This window comes from Anguilla anguilla, chromosome 17, assembly GCF_013347855.1.
Source record: "Anguilla anguilla isolate fAngAng1 chromosome 17, fAngAng1.pri, whole genome shotgun sequence".
NCBI lineage: Eukaryota > Metazoa > Chordata > Actinopteri > Anguilliformes > Anguillidae > Anguilla > Anguilla anguilla.
The window spans coordinates 6531760-6548578 of NC_049217.1; the positions used below are offsets into that span (position 1 = coordinate 6531760).

Genomic DNA, 16819 nt, shown 5'->3' on the forward strand with positions numbered 1-16819 from the left:
TTGGGTAAATCTCACTGGTAAAGTCTGCACCCAATCTGACTGTCGGGAACTTAGGTGCTGTGGACTCCACGGGAACGCGCCCGTTAAGTCTGCCCGTGCTGGACATTCGGATTCAGCGTCGTTGTGTAGTTATAGGCCTATTTCACATTTTCGGGTATGTAAACCGGATGTAGGGGTCTCTCATTTCCGGTCATCTTAACAGCCACCAAAACAATGGCAGCGACGAAGAGCTTTTTTGTTTTGTAGCGTTCCCGCAAAATCTGTTTGAATATATCGCCGTTGTTAGGAAGCTATGAACTAACAAGATAACGTCATCAATAGCATCAGTTTGATTCCAAAGAAGAAAGAATAAAGCGAGGTTTGTGATTTTTGTGAATAAATGTGTTTTTAAATAGTTTTTTTTCCCCCAGTGGATCTGTTCGTTATAACAAGATCTTGTCGAGGCATTTTTTGTTTGCCGGTGTCGTAGCCTATTTTAGTGAAGCGGTAGGCTTAAACTCGTTTATCAAAGTCTACTACTGTTTTTTGTGGCAATAATTAGGCATGGCTAATTTGTAAAAGGAAATATAAATAACAGGGCTTCGGAGTTCCTAAATAAGGATTCTTAAAGAATTATACACCAGCAAACATAATGGTTTAGACTCTTCAAGATTTACACGCTCAATAAATAGTGATTAACATCGATTAATGTAAACTACCTATTTTAAGAGATTGAACATTCAAACTTTGCACAGATGGTTATTAGGCTTTTGTTTCCTTTTTTTAGTCGTTTTAGAACATCCCTATCACTGTTTGGAAATACAGTTTAAGCTACCAAGTCATTCTCTGGACTACAAGGTTTTGAAGAATTTAAGATATAGTTACAACAAAATGACCAATTATCCTTCATGAATTAATTACCCTGACCATGGGTGAATCTATCATTCTTCCCTCTGTGCAAGAGTATAGACTGGCTACAAGGAGCACTGGAGTGAATTTGAGGGGACACATTTGCTCCCCAGTCCCTACCCCCACCTGCCTCACAATAAATATTATAGTGACTGGAAAAGTTAATTGGTTCCACCAGAGCCAGCTGTGGGTATTAAAGATGCAGACACATGCTAACCTCATCCATTCTCACCTGCACAAGCTGGCTTAAATTGATTATTGGAAGTATATACGATAATTTAGCAAAGTGGGAGGTGGAGGGGTGGGAGGGAAGTGGAGAGCTCATTAAATCGAGTTAAATCTCACAAAATCTTAAGGTTTTTAAAACCCCAGGTAGAAGAAAAGACTCCAGGGGACCAAGCACTGTTGAAACTGAACCAAAAAGATTGAGAAAAGATTAGATTAGATTAGATTAGATTAGATTAGATTAGATTAGATTCAACTTTATTGTCATTGCACAGAGTACACGTACTAAGACAACAAAATGCAGTTAGCATCTAACCAGAAGTGCAAAGAAGCAGTAAAGTGCAGTAAGGTGTATGTACATAAGTGAATAAATATGAATACAACATTGATAAATATGAATACAATACAATGTGATATAAACAGTATAGACAGTTATAAACAATATAGACAGTGGATCGGTATAAATATGATAAATATATTATTAGCAAGGTGCGGCAGTGTAAGCTTCAGTCATTGGAGTACATTACATTACATTACAGGCATTTAGCAGACGCTCTTATCCAGAGCGACTTACACAACTTTTAACATAGCATTTTACATTGTATCCATTTATACAGCTGGATATATATACTGAAGCAATTTCGGTTAAGTACCTTGCTCAAGGGTACAACGGCAGTGTCCTTACCCGGGAATCGAACCTACGACCTTTCGGTTACAAGTCTAGTTCCTTACCCACTGTGCTACACTCCGTCCTCCAAGTTGAGTAAGTTGAGTGGGGGGGGGTCTGTCACCGTGGTGCAGAGTTCAGCAAGGTGACAGCTGAGGGGAAAAAAGCTGTTCCTGAACCTGCTGGTCCTAGAACGGAGTCTCCTGTAGCCCCTTCCAGAGGGAAGGAGGACAAACAGTCTGTGGCTGGGGTGAGAGGTGTCCCTGGCAATGCTGCGTGCCTTTCGCAGACACCGCTTGTGCTGGACAGTCTGAATTGCTGGGAGTGCAGTGCTGGTGATGCGTTGGGCGGTTTTCACCACCCTCTGAAGTGCTTTCCGGCAGATGCACATCCTTTTAGACCAGCAGATCATAGTTTTACTTTCACTGTAGTCAGGGTCTCTAGCTGCATAACTACAACTACTTCCTGTACTTGTGTTTTCTTTTTGCTAGACATCACAAGATATTCTTCTTTGCGATATTTCTTGTAGCTTTAGTACCTATTGTACTTACATGCAATACAGTCCAATTAGGTATTAGGCCTGTGGTTTAAAAAAAAAAAAAAGTATTTTTAAAGTAGATAAGGTTTCAGTCAATTTAACGACCCCTCTACCTTCCTCCTACCTCCCATTTGCAAAATAACTGAATTCTCTACCTATGATTTTTTTTTTTAAACCACAGGTGGTCTAATACCTTTGGCCTGTACAGTATATTCGTTGACGAAAACCATAGATAAAAAGGGCCACACAATCACAAAATATCTGAGCAGACATATCATCCTCTTTTGTCTGCACTCAACAAAGCACGTTTGACTATATTCAACAGGCAAAGAATACCACGGAGTCAGGGTTTGTGATAGGGTTTGCCAGCTATCAAAATATGTGAGTTCACTGTACCCATGGAAAAAAGCCACACACTAAACAAAATCACTTGTCAAATGTCATCCTTTTATGCCAGCTTAAGTGGCCAGCAGAGCAGGTTTGACCGGTGCTAACGGTTATGGGGGTCACCAGGTTTGATATGACAACAGTTGCCATCTATGAAAATTTTGTGCTGATTTGTGCTATAAATTCTTTGCTATTTTCTGGGTGCTCTCCCATCTGTATTAAGAGATTTTAATGATTGCGTGCAAAATAACGTCTTAGGACTTTTTGAAAGCAAACCGTTTATCAGTGCAGTTTAAGGCCACATGCAGGGCCCACCTCCATCTGTATACACATTTTTACGGAAAATAACTTTGAATTAAGGCCTGTATCTTTATGTAAAAATTTCAAATGCCTTGACACTAGATTGAACAAAATAGGAGAAAATTCACTTGCCATTGATTTTTATATTGTTCACAGTGAAGATATAAAACCAATAAAATATGCAATATTTTATGAATAAAGCTTTGCTTTTCTGTTTTCGCCATCTAGCACTTGATGTCAATCCTTGCGCAGGTATTATAACATCAAAAAAAAAACAAAAAAAACAAACAAAAGGTATCTGACACGAGAAACCGAAAGAGAATCATTGTATAATTATATATAATCTTCTTACTCCATTCTTACATGAACATTGAAGGATCACCATGTTCAAATCTTGGCCTTGGGAACCTGAAGTGTCAGGATGCGTGGGGGGTTTGGACCCAAACGCAGACGGGGAAAAATACAAAACTCCAAATGAGGGGAACAAAAGACTTTACTAAAACAAGGAAACAAAAGGGAACAAAAAGCCTCGCAGGGCAACTTTCAACAAACGAAGGGAGACCTTAAAACAACACAGGAACAAAGAAAATCCAGAAAATACAAACACAAGGAAGCCAGAACATGGGCAAGAACACATGGAGCAGGTACTTGAGTAGGGGCGCACAAAACAACCAGACATAACCACACGGATCCAGCGCCTGAGTCAAGGAAGAGGGGAACTTAAATAGAACAGACACTGACGAGACACGGGAGGGCACCATGAACAATCAGGCCACAGAGAGGGAAGGGAAAAAGAGACAACCAGCAAACACTAATTGGATATTTGAAAATAATAATACAATTAAACAGGACACAAAACCGAAGTGCTGCCATCTGGCGGCCCAACAAGGAAACACACAGACAGGAACACAGAACCATGACAGTGAAGAGCAACAAAACGGGTGCGGAAAGTAATCCTTTGTGGGTGCACTACGATGGTAGATGAAATTCTCGCCCGAGGGAAAAAGACTGAATGTACAACATAAAGCAATTATAATGTCAAGAAGAAGTAACACCATTGCCGCCAACAAAGACAAAGACAAGGGTTTGGCAAAAATACCTGAACCATACAATTGATGGCGTGTATTTAAAACATTACCTGAAGCAATCACACCAAAGTCTATTCCTAAACCAAAGAGCTGTGCTGCCTGGTTGCATACAAATGCACCGCCAAGTTAGCATAGTAACTGCGGGCCAAAATGTCATATCACAAAACGTCGCCCAGCGCTCATATTTCATTATGCGTGAGTACCTACACAATAATAGCACAGTACAAATATCTACACCTTTGACCCAAGTTTTCACCACTTCATACACTTCAGACGGTTCTTGAAAAAGTGGAGGTAGAGTTTGTTGTTGGTGTCGCTCTTGGGCGGCATCCGGAACTTGTGGTACTGAGGATTCGCCCTTCGGCGCTGGTGGTTAAGACCGACCTCGGGACATATGGCCACCAGCAGCTCTCCCAGCCCGTCCATGAACATCTCTGTAGAGAGGAGACAGCGAGAGGGAGAGAGCAGAACGTCACATTTATCTCTTTCCCCCCCCCCCCAGACTGTGAGTCAGGAAGGCCGTCTGAGCCTGTGAAAATAAGCCGGTTTTACGAGGTGTTGCGCTGCAGGAGAACGTACAAGTAGTGAACAACAGAACCGCAGTCCAACAGAACGGCAGCCCAACAGAACCGCAGCCCAACAGAACCGCAGTCCAACAGAGCCGCAGTCCAACACCGGAGGTTTTCCAGGTCCAGCCCAGGCCTTACCTGAGTGGCCCACTCTCTTCAGCAGTGGGTCGAAGCCCACCCTGCGTACGGCGTCGGTCCGGGCCAGGAAGAAGTTGATCACCCCCGAGGCGTAGTAGCAGTTTGGGATCTCGGGAATGGGCTGGTAGGTGCCTTTTACTCGGGTCAAACAGCCACCGTCCTCGTCTCCTTCGTCGTAGATAAGCGTGAAGGAATTCGCGTATTCGCCCACCGACCCTGCGACCTGCCGACACAGGAAGATATTCCATTCTGTTACGGATCATGGAACAGCCACAGAAACAAGCTGCGTAGCTCAAATGAGCATTCGAGGAGAGTCCGCTTAACAGTTCTCCCGGTACCACAGTCATTGCCGTACGGAATCATGTGGTTACGTATTTTGTCGGTGAACATGTCCATGCTCATTTGCCTTGGCCAGCATGTGATCCGCTATAGGTAATGAATGTGTTCATATTTGCTGTCATTATCTTAACTGGTGATTATGTTTATTAATAAACCCTCATATTTCCATATTCCTATTTTAAAGTCTTTTGGTCCCTGTCACAAATTGTTCCTTATAGTTTGGCGTAATCGGCAGGATACCAATTTTCCCATACAATTTGGTGTTTAATACCAAATGGGCTCAGCTAATTTGCTTGCTGTGTTGACAGAGCCTCCCCTTCTGGATGCTGTGATAATGGAAAAGAAACAGCTACCTGGTCACATGTATTTATAATAAGCACACACCAGATTGGTCAGTATGGTCAGCTATTTGCTTTGTCAAAGCTTACCTGGGTGTTAAGAAACAAAAAAAAAGTGGCTGTCCTGATCTAATTGGACGTTACCACAACTCACTTCACGGTAAGTTACGAGTTGCTTGTGCGTTCACAGTAAGTTACGAGTTGCTTGTGCATCTGTTTTTTTACGTACAGTCTCTTCTCATTATATGAGGATCTGGCTGCTCGCACGTCACCAATGGAGACGTGTCCCCTTATTGTGTGTGTTGTTTCATGTTTCCATGTTTTTGTATCGAGCGCACAATAAATCCTCAGTGCGTCTAAGAACAACGGATTGTGTGGTTTGTGGCGAGAGGTACTGAAGAACCTGTTACAAAGGGTTTTGCTTACCACATCCAGTTCAGGCTTAGACTCCATTATTTCTACAAATCTCTCTATCTTTGTTCTCTCTGTGAAGTAGAAGTCATCATCCACCCACAGAAAGTACTTGGTGGTGACCTGCGAGACGGCAAGGTTCCTGCCAGCAAACCAGCCCTACAGGGTAAAACAGAAAAAAACACAGTGCATTAGTGAACACTTAACACGCAACACAGCATGCAACACTCAACAGTGAACACAGCATGTAACACTGAACACTCATCATATACCCTTCCAGCATCTCTTCTAAAAGCCATACCTGGGCAGGTGGCATGAAGTACTGCTCAATGTTATCTCCATTCACTTTCTGTGGGTTTAGGCTGTCATCCGCAATGATGATTTTGATGTCTTCGTAAAACTGTCTAATCGTTTTGACGAGATAGTTCACTTCAGGGTACCTCAGGAAAGTCTTAGTTGTCACCGTTACTTGGGATTTGATATCTGAAATTGTAGAAGCAAATAAAAGCAATCAAATTACAGCTCACTAAACCCAGCTGAAGACCTAGATCATTTACCAAGAAGATTTATTGAGAAGGTTCCTTAGACACAATGCAACACTGCTGCCCCAATGTGTGCACAATAAAATGGATAAGAATGCTTCAAATAAAACAACTGTGTAACTGTAGTAGCTAGAGTTGTGTATTTATTTTGGGTAGCATTTATATGTAACAAACATAGCAAAGTTATCATTTGTTAATTCAACTCACAAAATGTTTGGATTAGAATTTTTGTTATTTCTACCAATTACGCACAGCTGGTTTGCAGTATTAGTTAATTATTGATATATATTGTAGTTAGGGTTTGCAGTATCGGTTAATGATTGGTATATTGTAGTTAGGGTTGCCAGATCTCCTATTTTTGGCATATGATATATGCCCACTGTGTTCCCAAAATGATGTTGGTACATGTTAGTATATATCCCGGGAATGTTCACAACTAGATAAGTTGTCTGACTCTGTCCCCATTTCTTGATCAAACCATTCCTTATTCTCCATTAGTATCAGACCGGGCATTTTGGCATTTTCAGGACAAGGCCACTTTTGCTTTGGCAACGAAAAAACTTCATAGGGTGATAAGGACATGCAGTGCAGTGAAGAAGTGTTGCCCCCTTCTTGATTTCCTTTATTATTACATATTTGTCACACTGGATGATTTCAGATCCTTAGACAAAATGTAATATTAAATAAAGGAAACCTGAGTAAAAACAATTCTTAAATGATTATTTCATTTATTTAATGAAAAAAAGTTATCAAACACCCATATCACCCACATTAAAAAATACTCTCTTAAACTTAATAACTGGTTGCACCAACCTTAGCAACAATAACAGCAACCAATTGCTTCCAACAATTTTATTTCATTGTAGCCAATAATTACTCTGTGCCTATAATATTTCATTATTTGATTTCATTTAGAACATTTGTGGTGTCTTGAATATAGGCCATGACTGAAGGAAGAAAGGGTTTAAGGAAGTAATCGATATGTTTAGATTTACATTCAGAGAAGTTGTCACACCCTGAGATTACTGGACTACCTGGGGCATTTTCCGAATTTGTATGGAGTTTGGAAGCATACAAAAATAAGCAATTTGTGGATTTTCATTGAGCAGAAACCCTACTACATTATCAGAAATCCAACATTTTTCTTTAGCCATTGTTAGGATGTCTTTTAGTTCTGTTTTAAGGGATTCAGTAAGAGTACATGTCAAAATTGGTCAAATTCAGCATCTTGACTGGATCTTTAAACATGTCCCTACTCCAAATCACAGTGATGTCACCTTTGTCAGCTTTTTAAATTACAATCAGATCATTTTCTGACAGAGATTCCAGGGAAGCCCTCTCTTTCTTAAGTTATGTTGAGCTAAAACCACTTTTGCCCATAAGTACTCAACATCAAAATTCCCCACCTAACGTAGCTAGCTGGATAGCGAGAGGTGACGTTATTACTGTAAAATGAGCGAGCGTGAGCAACAGTAAAAAGGCAGATTATGTCCAAGCACAGAAGACAATTGAAAAGAAAACGCTGCTGAGAAGCTGGGAAGCTACGAGTGGTGACTTGAAAAACTGTCACTGGGCTTTTCCTTGTTATTTTAGTTGGTTGTCTTTGCCCAGAACACCGGCGAGGGGGAGGGGTGAAGGCAGTAGATTCACAAATACATTTGATTGAAACTTCAGTTGACTCACCCTCTCCAAGTTCGTATAGAACTGGCACTGTAGGCTGTCGGATCACAATGGGGAAGACGGCCTTGTACTGCTCAAAGGTGAAGTGTACTGATGAAGAATCAAAACACACACTCATAGCTTACTCCCAAGTTTATTGGTATACAGACAAGCGTAACAATGTGATTTCAGAGCTCATTCCAAACCCTATAGACTGATGAGAGAGAGAAGAGGAACAGAGCTCAGGGGAGGGGCTTACCCAGGTCTCCAGACTTGATGCTGTACACAGTGCTTCTGTAGGAGACCCGACCCAGCAGGTCATTGAGAGAGTACAGGCTGGAGGCAGAAATGGAGAGAACCTTCTCATTCTGTCCCGTCACTTGGTCCTTTTCCTGAAGACTTTCCACTGCCAGGACACCACTGCTTACGCTCAGTGTCACCTGCACATAGAGTCAGGGGTCCACAGTTAAACAAAACAAGTGACTTACAGCTTTTCCTCAAGTTAGTAACTATTATTAATGATCCTGATCTGATCCTCATTTGGGTGAAGTGTTCTCCACAGTAGGTACGGGCAGACACGTTGGGCCTATTTGGGACCTGGTAAAGCCCAGACTCGACAAGCAATGTTTAGGGTATATGGTTCAGCCGGTGAGCCGGCTACTTCACAGGCTGGAAGTCATTGATTTTTTTGAAGTATTAGAAAAGTATTAGAACAGTGTAAGAATTCTGTTGAATGATCTGTGCTGCATTCTGTTTATGTTCAGTCATGGTCAATAAAACTATGAATTCTGTGCATCAGTACAAAACACACATTTCAGCTCTATCATTGGAAACAGATTCATTAAAAGTAATTGACTGGGCTAATTAAGGAATCCCCCATGTTCACCGTGTTCCTCTAGATAAAGACTTTGCTAAATTACTAACGTTGCTGTTACTGTAGAACCAAACCAAACCCAGTGTTCACATGGACTGATAGGAGCTCATATTGACATAAACACAATGGAGCATGCTCATAAGCATTAACACTACCCAGCCACCCCTGGGCCACAGTTCAACTTAAAGAAAAACAACATTTTTGGACACATTTTAATCGTATGGTATTGTACAGTGTGTACAATAGCATACAATTGGTTCCTTGATCCATAATCAGTTTTACCAGACCCCCAAGTTTTGCATTAACCAACACAACACACTGCACCCGGTCATTCAGAAATTGGAAATGTCTGGAAAGTAACAAAACACACCATGATTATTCATGTGAATCCTTCATTGATTATAAAGCATACTTAGCCTAAATGTTTTTTTATACTGGTTTGCTTGCTTACATGCTACTAATGTTTTGTAGCAATGATCCTTTTGGTACAGTAAAATAAAGGAATTGAGGAATCAATAATTAAAGCAGAGGTTCTCAAACTCCTTTGTGTTGGTTTTTGTTCCAGCCACAACTGCAATTTCTCCATTTTTAACAAGCTGTTTTTATTCATTACACTTTTTATGTTTTGAGGGTTTATTTGCCCTCTTAGGTGACACTGCACGAGAAACAACTACTGTAGGCATGCCATGAAAAAGGACTGACTTTGAAGACCACTGCTTTAATTATTGACAATTCCTTCATTTACTGTTTGAGAACTGATCTTATGCAGAACCCAAAAACAGCCGGTGCGGATGCTGGTTTTTGGTTTAGCTCAGCACTATGGCACCTGATTCAACTGATTAAGTAGCCATGATTTTCAATTAAGGCCGTGATAGGTAGAATTCAGAATTAAGCCTAGGTGCTGGGCCAAACCAAAAACTAGCACCCACACTGACCCTTTTTAGATTTTTGAAAAGATTGGACACCCCTACCATAGAAAACGTTTTACTTTTTTTCCATGTGGGCTTTCTGAATATCTCCTTGAAGGTGAACAGATAACTGTGGCCTCTTATACAGACTAATTGAAACATTGTTTACTTTCCCCACAATGTAAGCTATTATTTAGTGTTGTGCTAAGGCACGCCCTTGTCTGATCTGTATCTGTATCTGTATTTTAGTAAGTTCTTTTTTATTAATGAAAGGTGTGACTGATTGATGTTCAATGTTCTCAGTTTTGCATCAGTGACTATAAAGAAATTGACCGGGTGGAAATGCATAAAGTACTTCTCATTTCACAATGTCTGAGGCTGAAGTCTTTGAGGTTCTAATGTGTGTGGTACATATAAACACTGTCTCAATCACGTAGGATGTACATCATGGCATTCCAGTCATTATATGTGTTAGACCTCATAACTTTGTACCTGAAAAAACCCAGCAGACCTGGGTCAAATACGTATTTGTTTCAGATTCAAATACTTTTCTGTGCTCCATTGATCTTGCCTGGTGTAATTGAGCCTGTCAATATGACCAGAAGGGGGGGGGTTGCACTATTTGAGAGTATTTCATTGGTTCCAATACGCCAGACAAGATCAGAAAAGCTTAGAAATGTATTTGAATCCAAAACAAATATGTATTTGACTCAGGTCTGCAACAGGTTTTGGGTAATATGCATTGTCTGATATTTCAAGTTTTTCCTTATTTTGTTTGTGATTAAATACACATAAAAGCCTAAATAAACATCATCTGTGTTTTCACACATACAAGAAATGGAATGCATGTTGACATGAAAAGCAACAGAAGTTATTACCTGTTCCACCACCAGATTTCACCAGAAGTTAAAACGTGAGTTGAGTTTTTTTTTTCACTAACCTTGTAGTTTTGTTTTTGTACAGTATGTACACTTAAACCTGTAACACAGTACAATTTTCTTTCAAAACACACAGTAAATATTTTACAAAATCCTGCCAGAATTCCACTTAAAAACAGGAAATCAGTCACACACCATAATCCACACTGTCAATACCATCAGGAAATATACAGTATATAGTATTTATATTTCATGTAATTGTGTCCATTACCCCTTGCATGAGGGCCACAAGTTTTTTTGTTCTCATATAAATCAAATATAAATTAATATATATAATATATATTTTTAGACTTATTTTCTTGATTTGGCTCTGTACTCCACAATTTTAGACTTACAAACAAACGATTGCACATTCTCAGCTTTTAATAATGGATATTTTTATACACTTTGGCTTCACTATGTAGAAATTACAGCACTTGTTATACATAGCCCCCCCCCCCCCCCCATTTCACAGCACCATAATGTTTGGGACCTATACTTATGTTATGTAAATGGAAGTATTCATGTTTAGAAAGTATTTATATTTTGTCGCATATCCTTTGCATGCAATGACTGCTTGAAGATTTTGACCCACAGACATCGCCAGGTGCTGAGTATCTTCTGTGGTGATGCTCTGACATGCCTGCACTGCAGCCACCTTCAGCTATTGCTCATTTCAGGGGCCAGTTGCCGTATGCTGAAGTTTTTTCTTCAGCATATGGAATGCTTGTTCATTTGTATTCAGATCGAGTTGGTCCACAAGACCTTTTTACTGGAACTCTGCAGGCTCTTTCAGGTAGTTGCTGCTTAGCCAGCTGTAACCTGCTTATCCTGTTTGGGAAGCCTAAGGTTTCACCTTTGTGACTGATAGTTTTTTAAAAATTTTTATTTTTTATAATGGCTTCTTTGGCTTTCACTGGTCCTTATGCCAACAAACGCCAACAACAGACTCCAATGGCAAGCAAAGCCTTGAATGAAGATCTGATACTGATGGCTCTCTTATATCTGCACTAAGGAGGCAATTGAACACACAATTGAACACACTTGACTAATCAGAAACACATGAAGCCATTTGTCCCAAACATTATGGTATCCTTCTAGGTGTATATATATATATATATACATATATATATGTACACCCAGAAGGATAATGGTATTAATCGTCATACAAACCATCAGGGCCATAGATCCCAGTCATTGCAACATCAATGGAATAAATAAACTACAAAATAATAATGAGTGGGGCGACATAGCTCAGGAGGTAAGACCGATTGTCTGGCAGTCGGAGGGTTGCCGGTTCAAACCCCGCCCTGGGCGTGTCGAAGTGTCCTTGAGCAAGACACCTAACCCCTAACTGCTCTGGCGAATGAGAGGCATCAATTGTAAAGCGCTTTGGATAAAAGCGCTATATAAATGCAGTCAATTTACCATTTAATGAATAATAAATCTGTACACAATCCTTTCAGCCAAGATTGTATGAAACATATTTACACACAAGCTATAGATTTTATTAAATAAATTAATACGCAAGCTATGAGATTAAATATATTGACGTATAAGGTACAAGATTGAATGAAATATACGTATACAGAAGTTGTGAGGCATTAAAATATATTTATGCAGTATAAGTTTGCATGCAATATTTTTATATATAAGCGATCCGATTGCATAAAATATATTGATATACAAGCTTTAAGATTGTTTGAAGAATGTTTATATGTAAGCTATCAGATTAAAATAACGTTGGTTTGCAGGTGTTTGTCTACCGTTTCCTCCAATACAGCCACAACTCTTCGAGTAAATTGTCTAAAACGTGTGTCCTGTAAGTTCCCTCTTGTTTCTGTCTGCACCTTGTATGTCTTATATTCCAGCTAACTGATACCGAAAAATATCCTTCAATATTTAATATTTTCTTATAATATGAGATTACTAATCTGTTGAATTTGATCAGGATAAAAGATTAGGTGACAGTACCTGGAATGATGCCCTTTTTGAGAGGACTGACAATGAATCCTTGGATTGGATATTGTAGAGGGGAATGAGGTGGAGCTAACAGAAGCTCATTTAGTATCGTCTTTTTTCTGTAAAAAAACAAAAAAAAAAACAAACAAAAAAAACATGCGTATCAACTGCTTTTTGGTAACGTAATCAAGTGCGCAAACAATCAGCTGTATTTAAGATTTGCAGTGGTTTGTGGGGCTTTAACCGCATAGATAGGCTTGCTAGTGCATTTTACAATAAATAGAACTAAAATAGTGGAAAATTGTCAAATTCCAATATTTCAAACCAATTATCACAACTGCAGACAGGTAAACAGTTATGTGGCTTTCCCCCGAACATCCAGCATTTCTCTCTATTGTATGCAGACCCAACAACCGCACATGACGTCACTTACCTGATCTGATCCTGTTCAAAAACTTCAGCTCTGCGTTTAACAATGTCGCTGAATTTGTCCTTGTTCACGTATTTTGTTAAATCTATCCCGGAGCTGGGACAGCTACATGATGTTGGCTGTCGAGTGATATTAGGCATGGGGTTGTAGGCCCTGTACAGCAACAACAACAAAAAGCATTTTCATTGAAAGATGAAACAGGAAATATAATTATCTGCCAGCCTTGGTCCAACACAATTTATCCTCTTAGCACCACTTAATTTGCACAGCCTTCTGCTACATCAGTACAGCTTCCCGATGTGGTTTGTTATATGCTAATTTTGATGTTGCAGCCCAGGGATACAGCGCTGAAAGCTACTATTTTTAAACGATCTCTTTACCAGGCAACTTTTCCAAACGGTGAGACTAGCTGGGGAAAAATCAGAGCAAACCTTACTGAAACCACAGTGGAATGTATACGATTTCATAAAACTGGAGGAAATAAGCCATTTTGATGAATATGGCTAGTCGATGTTATAGTTAGAACCCCCTGATTAAAAATGTGCGTTTTGTAGATATGTGTCACTGTCAGACCTGGCTGACAACATTCCTGAGGGAAAATGATGGGGGAAGAGAACATACGTGTATAAACACTTTATGTGGGCGACGACGGCAAACCTGACTAGCAGCATTCTCAGAGCTGCAAGCGTAAACTGAATTTTAACACACTGAGGGTACTTGGCAGATGCTCTTGCTGCATCTACAGCAAATGACTGTTTCCGTTCTCTGCACACAGACCATCCGTACAGCGGGATGCTTTACTGAAGTATTTCAGGTTATGCAGGCTGCTCAAAGGTACAACCGCAATCAAACCTTCAATCTCACAATTAGAAGCCCGCCTCCCTGGCAATGACATTAATCAGCTGCTTATTGTACCCATGTTGACCTCCGTATGTGCGTTGAAGATAAGGACACGTATGCATGGAGAGGACTGCAATAAAATTACTGATAAAGAAGTTCATCTAATCACCAGACACACATTTAATAAGTTGTTACTAAATTACTCACATATTTTACACTTTTATTGTGTTTTTAATGTTTCAAGTCTACGGCGCTAAATGGTTCCACGGCTCGTTCTCAGGTAATTAAAAAAGTTTTCATACATCAGAAAAAAATTATGGTCTGACAGAGCAGGATATATGGAAAAATGTAGCGTGATTTGCAAATTTGTGAGAATTTAGTTTTTGCCGCTTCGGGACGAACACGGAGTTATAGAACAAAACGTGTATTTCAAGTAGCCTAATTCAATAACTGAGAAGCGTGACTTGTTTTAGTATGATGCTCACTTTTTTACGCGAACACGGTAAGTCTCGTAACACGGGATTTTCAGGATTTATCAACAAATGAAAAAAATCGAATAGAGACATTTTTTCGTGTATTATGGGTCAATTTCGTGACTAAGAAATGAGCTACAAACCACGCATTATTTATCTCGGAATTTCCTGATAGGGCAGTGGCAATCTGGGGGATCCTGTTGGTTTTCATTCCAACCCTAACAAAGCACATCTCATTCAACAGTTTGATATCGTGTTGAGCTGTTAATTAGTCAGTTGTGCCAAATTAAGGTTGAAATGGAAAAACTGCAGGATGGTAGATCTCCGGGAACAGAGTTGGTTGCCACTGGAATAGGGTATTCGAGTTTGGGTGCACCCTTACTAGCTAGCACTTACTGTCCAGTATTGCCCCCCCCCCCCCCCCCCCCCCGGCTGTTAGCAATAGACTCTGAAGATGAAACTTGAAAGAGCTTCGAGAGAGATTTTAGTTTTATCATTTCATTTATGAATTTGACATTTTCTATTAACGGTCATAAACCATAACACCAATTTTGTGGACTTAGGCATCCAACGTAAGCTACTCGGAGAAATCTTTTGGAGAGCTAAATTTTGAGACACTGAAAATATTTTTCACCTAATTACTTCTCATTTTAAGAACAGACAAAAAGCACAACACAGTCAACTTTGTGCTAAAACTTGTAACACGGTGGAATATCATTGTCTCAAAGTAGGCTATACTGAACATACACCTGTTCTAGCTGAGGTAGGCTACAGTTTAGTTATTTTAAAATTTCATGCCTTAAATGCAGTGTACTAAAATATACAAGTAAAATATTTTAGCTGTTTGGATTCTATTACTTATATAAATTACTGAGATTAAAACAGTCTGTTTGGGAGTCCTGTAAATTGGGTACCAGGCAAAACAAAGGCTATTTTTCTAAGTATTTAAAAAGCCTTACCTCTGAAGCGGTGGTGATGCGCATTTCCCAGTTTTCATGTAAAGGTAACATAGTGATAATATAGTTGCAGTGGAAGCAATTAATAAGAATTTCGTCAAACTGAGTAAAACAGACATCGCGCAGGGCTATTCTGGGGCGCGTTCACCCAAAGCGTCGGGTTGAGACCAAATGTCAGCACTCCAGGGACTTTCAAAATGTGACGTTGACTGAAGTGCTGGGCGTCATTACGTTAAGTCTGCAAGAGAGCGGGGCTGCGAGGGTAGAAGTCGACTAATGAGACAGGACTGCCGATCTCCGCGTAGATACTACCGTGGATACGACCGCTTTGTAAAAAGAATAAATAAATAAATAAATGTTTGCAAATAAGTATCCATTTAGGCTATATGAATTATGTATTACTTACACTCCAATACCTTTTTTGGTTTGTTGCTGACTTTTAGCCATATCATCACTTTATTGATATGAATTTTGGGTAATCTCACTGGTAAAGTCTGCACCCAGTCTGACTCTCGGGAACTCTCCATGAAAGCACGCAGGAGGGCTCAGGTGCTCTGGACTCCACGGGAACGCGCCCGTTAAGTCTGCCCGTGCTGGACATTCGGATTCAGCGTCGTTGTGTAGTTACTGGTCGCAAATTCTGTTTGAATAAATCGCCGTTGTTAGGAAGCTATGAACTAACAAGATAACGTCATCAATAGCATCAGTTTGATTCCAAAGAAGAAAGAATAAAGCGAGGTTTGTGATTTTTGTGAATAAATGTGTTTTTAAATAGTTTTTTTTCCCCCAGTGGATCTGTTCGTTATAACAAGATCTTGTCGATGAATTTTTTGTTTGCCGGTGTCGTAGCCTATTTTAGTGAAGCGGTAGGCTTAAACTAATTTATCAAAGTCTACTTCTGTTTTTTGTGGCAATAATTGGGCATGGCTAATTTGTAAAAGGAAATATAAATAACAGGACTTCGGAGTTTCTAAATAAGGATTCTTAAAGAATTATACACCAGCAAACATAATGGTTTAGACTAGATAGTGATTAACATCGATTAATGTAAACTACCTATTTTAAGAGATTGAACATTCAAACTTTGCACAGATGTTTATTAGGCTTTTGTTTCCTTTTTTTAGTCGTTTTAGAACATCCCTATCACTGTTTGGAAATACAGTTTAAGCTACCAAGTCATTCTCTGGACTACAAGGTTTTGAAGAATTTAAGATGTAGTTACAACAAAATGACCAATTATCCTTCATGAATTAATTACCCTGACCTTGGGTGAATCTATCATTCTTCCCTCTTTGCAAGAGTATAGACTGGCTACAAGGAGCACTGGAGTGAATTTGGGGGGACACATTTGCTCCCCAGTCCCTACCCCC

The 16819-nt window shown here is 39.8% G+C and overlaps 1 protein-coding gene across 1 annotated transcript; it reads right to left on the bottom strand.

Annotated features, from left to right (window-relative positions):
- Nucleotides 1-3480: 3480 nt before the first annotated feature.
- On the bottom strand, nt 3481-15658 carry LOC118216685 (beta-1,4 N-acetylgalactosaminyltransferase 2-like). The gene is made up of 10 exons (XM_035398081.1): nt 15453-15658; nt 13184-13333; nt 12763-12869; nt 10812-10849; nt 8349-8529; nt 8114-8200; nt 6190-6371; nt 5904-6047; nt 4801-5023; nt 3481-4527 (listed from the first exon to the last, which is right to left on the bottom strand). The coding sequence occupies exons 1-10, from the start codon at nt 15566-15568 to the stop codon at nt 4346-4348; spliced, it is 1410 nt and encodes a 469-aa protein (XP_035253972.1). The 5' UTR covers nt 15569-15658; the 3' UTR covers nt 3481-4345.
- Between the last annotated feature and the right edge of the window lie 1161 nt (nt 15659-16819).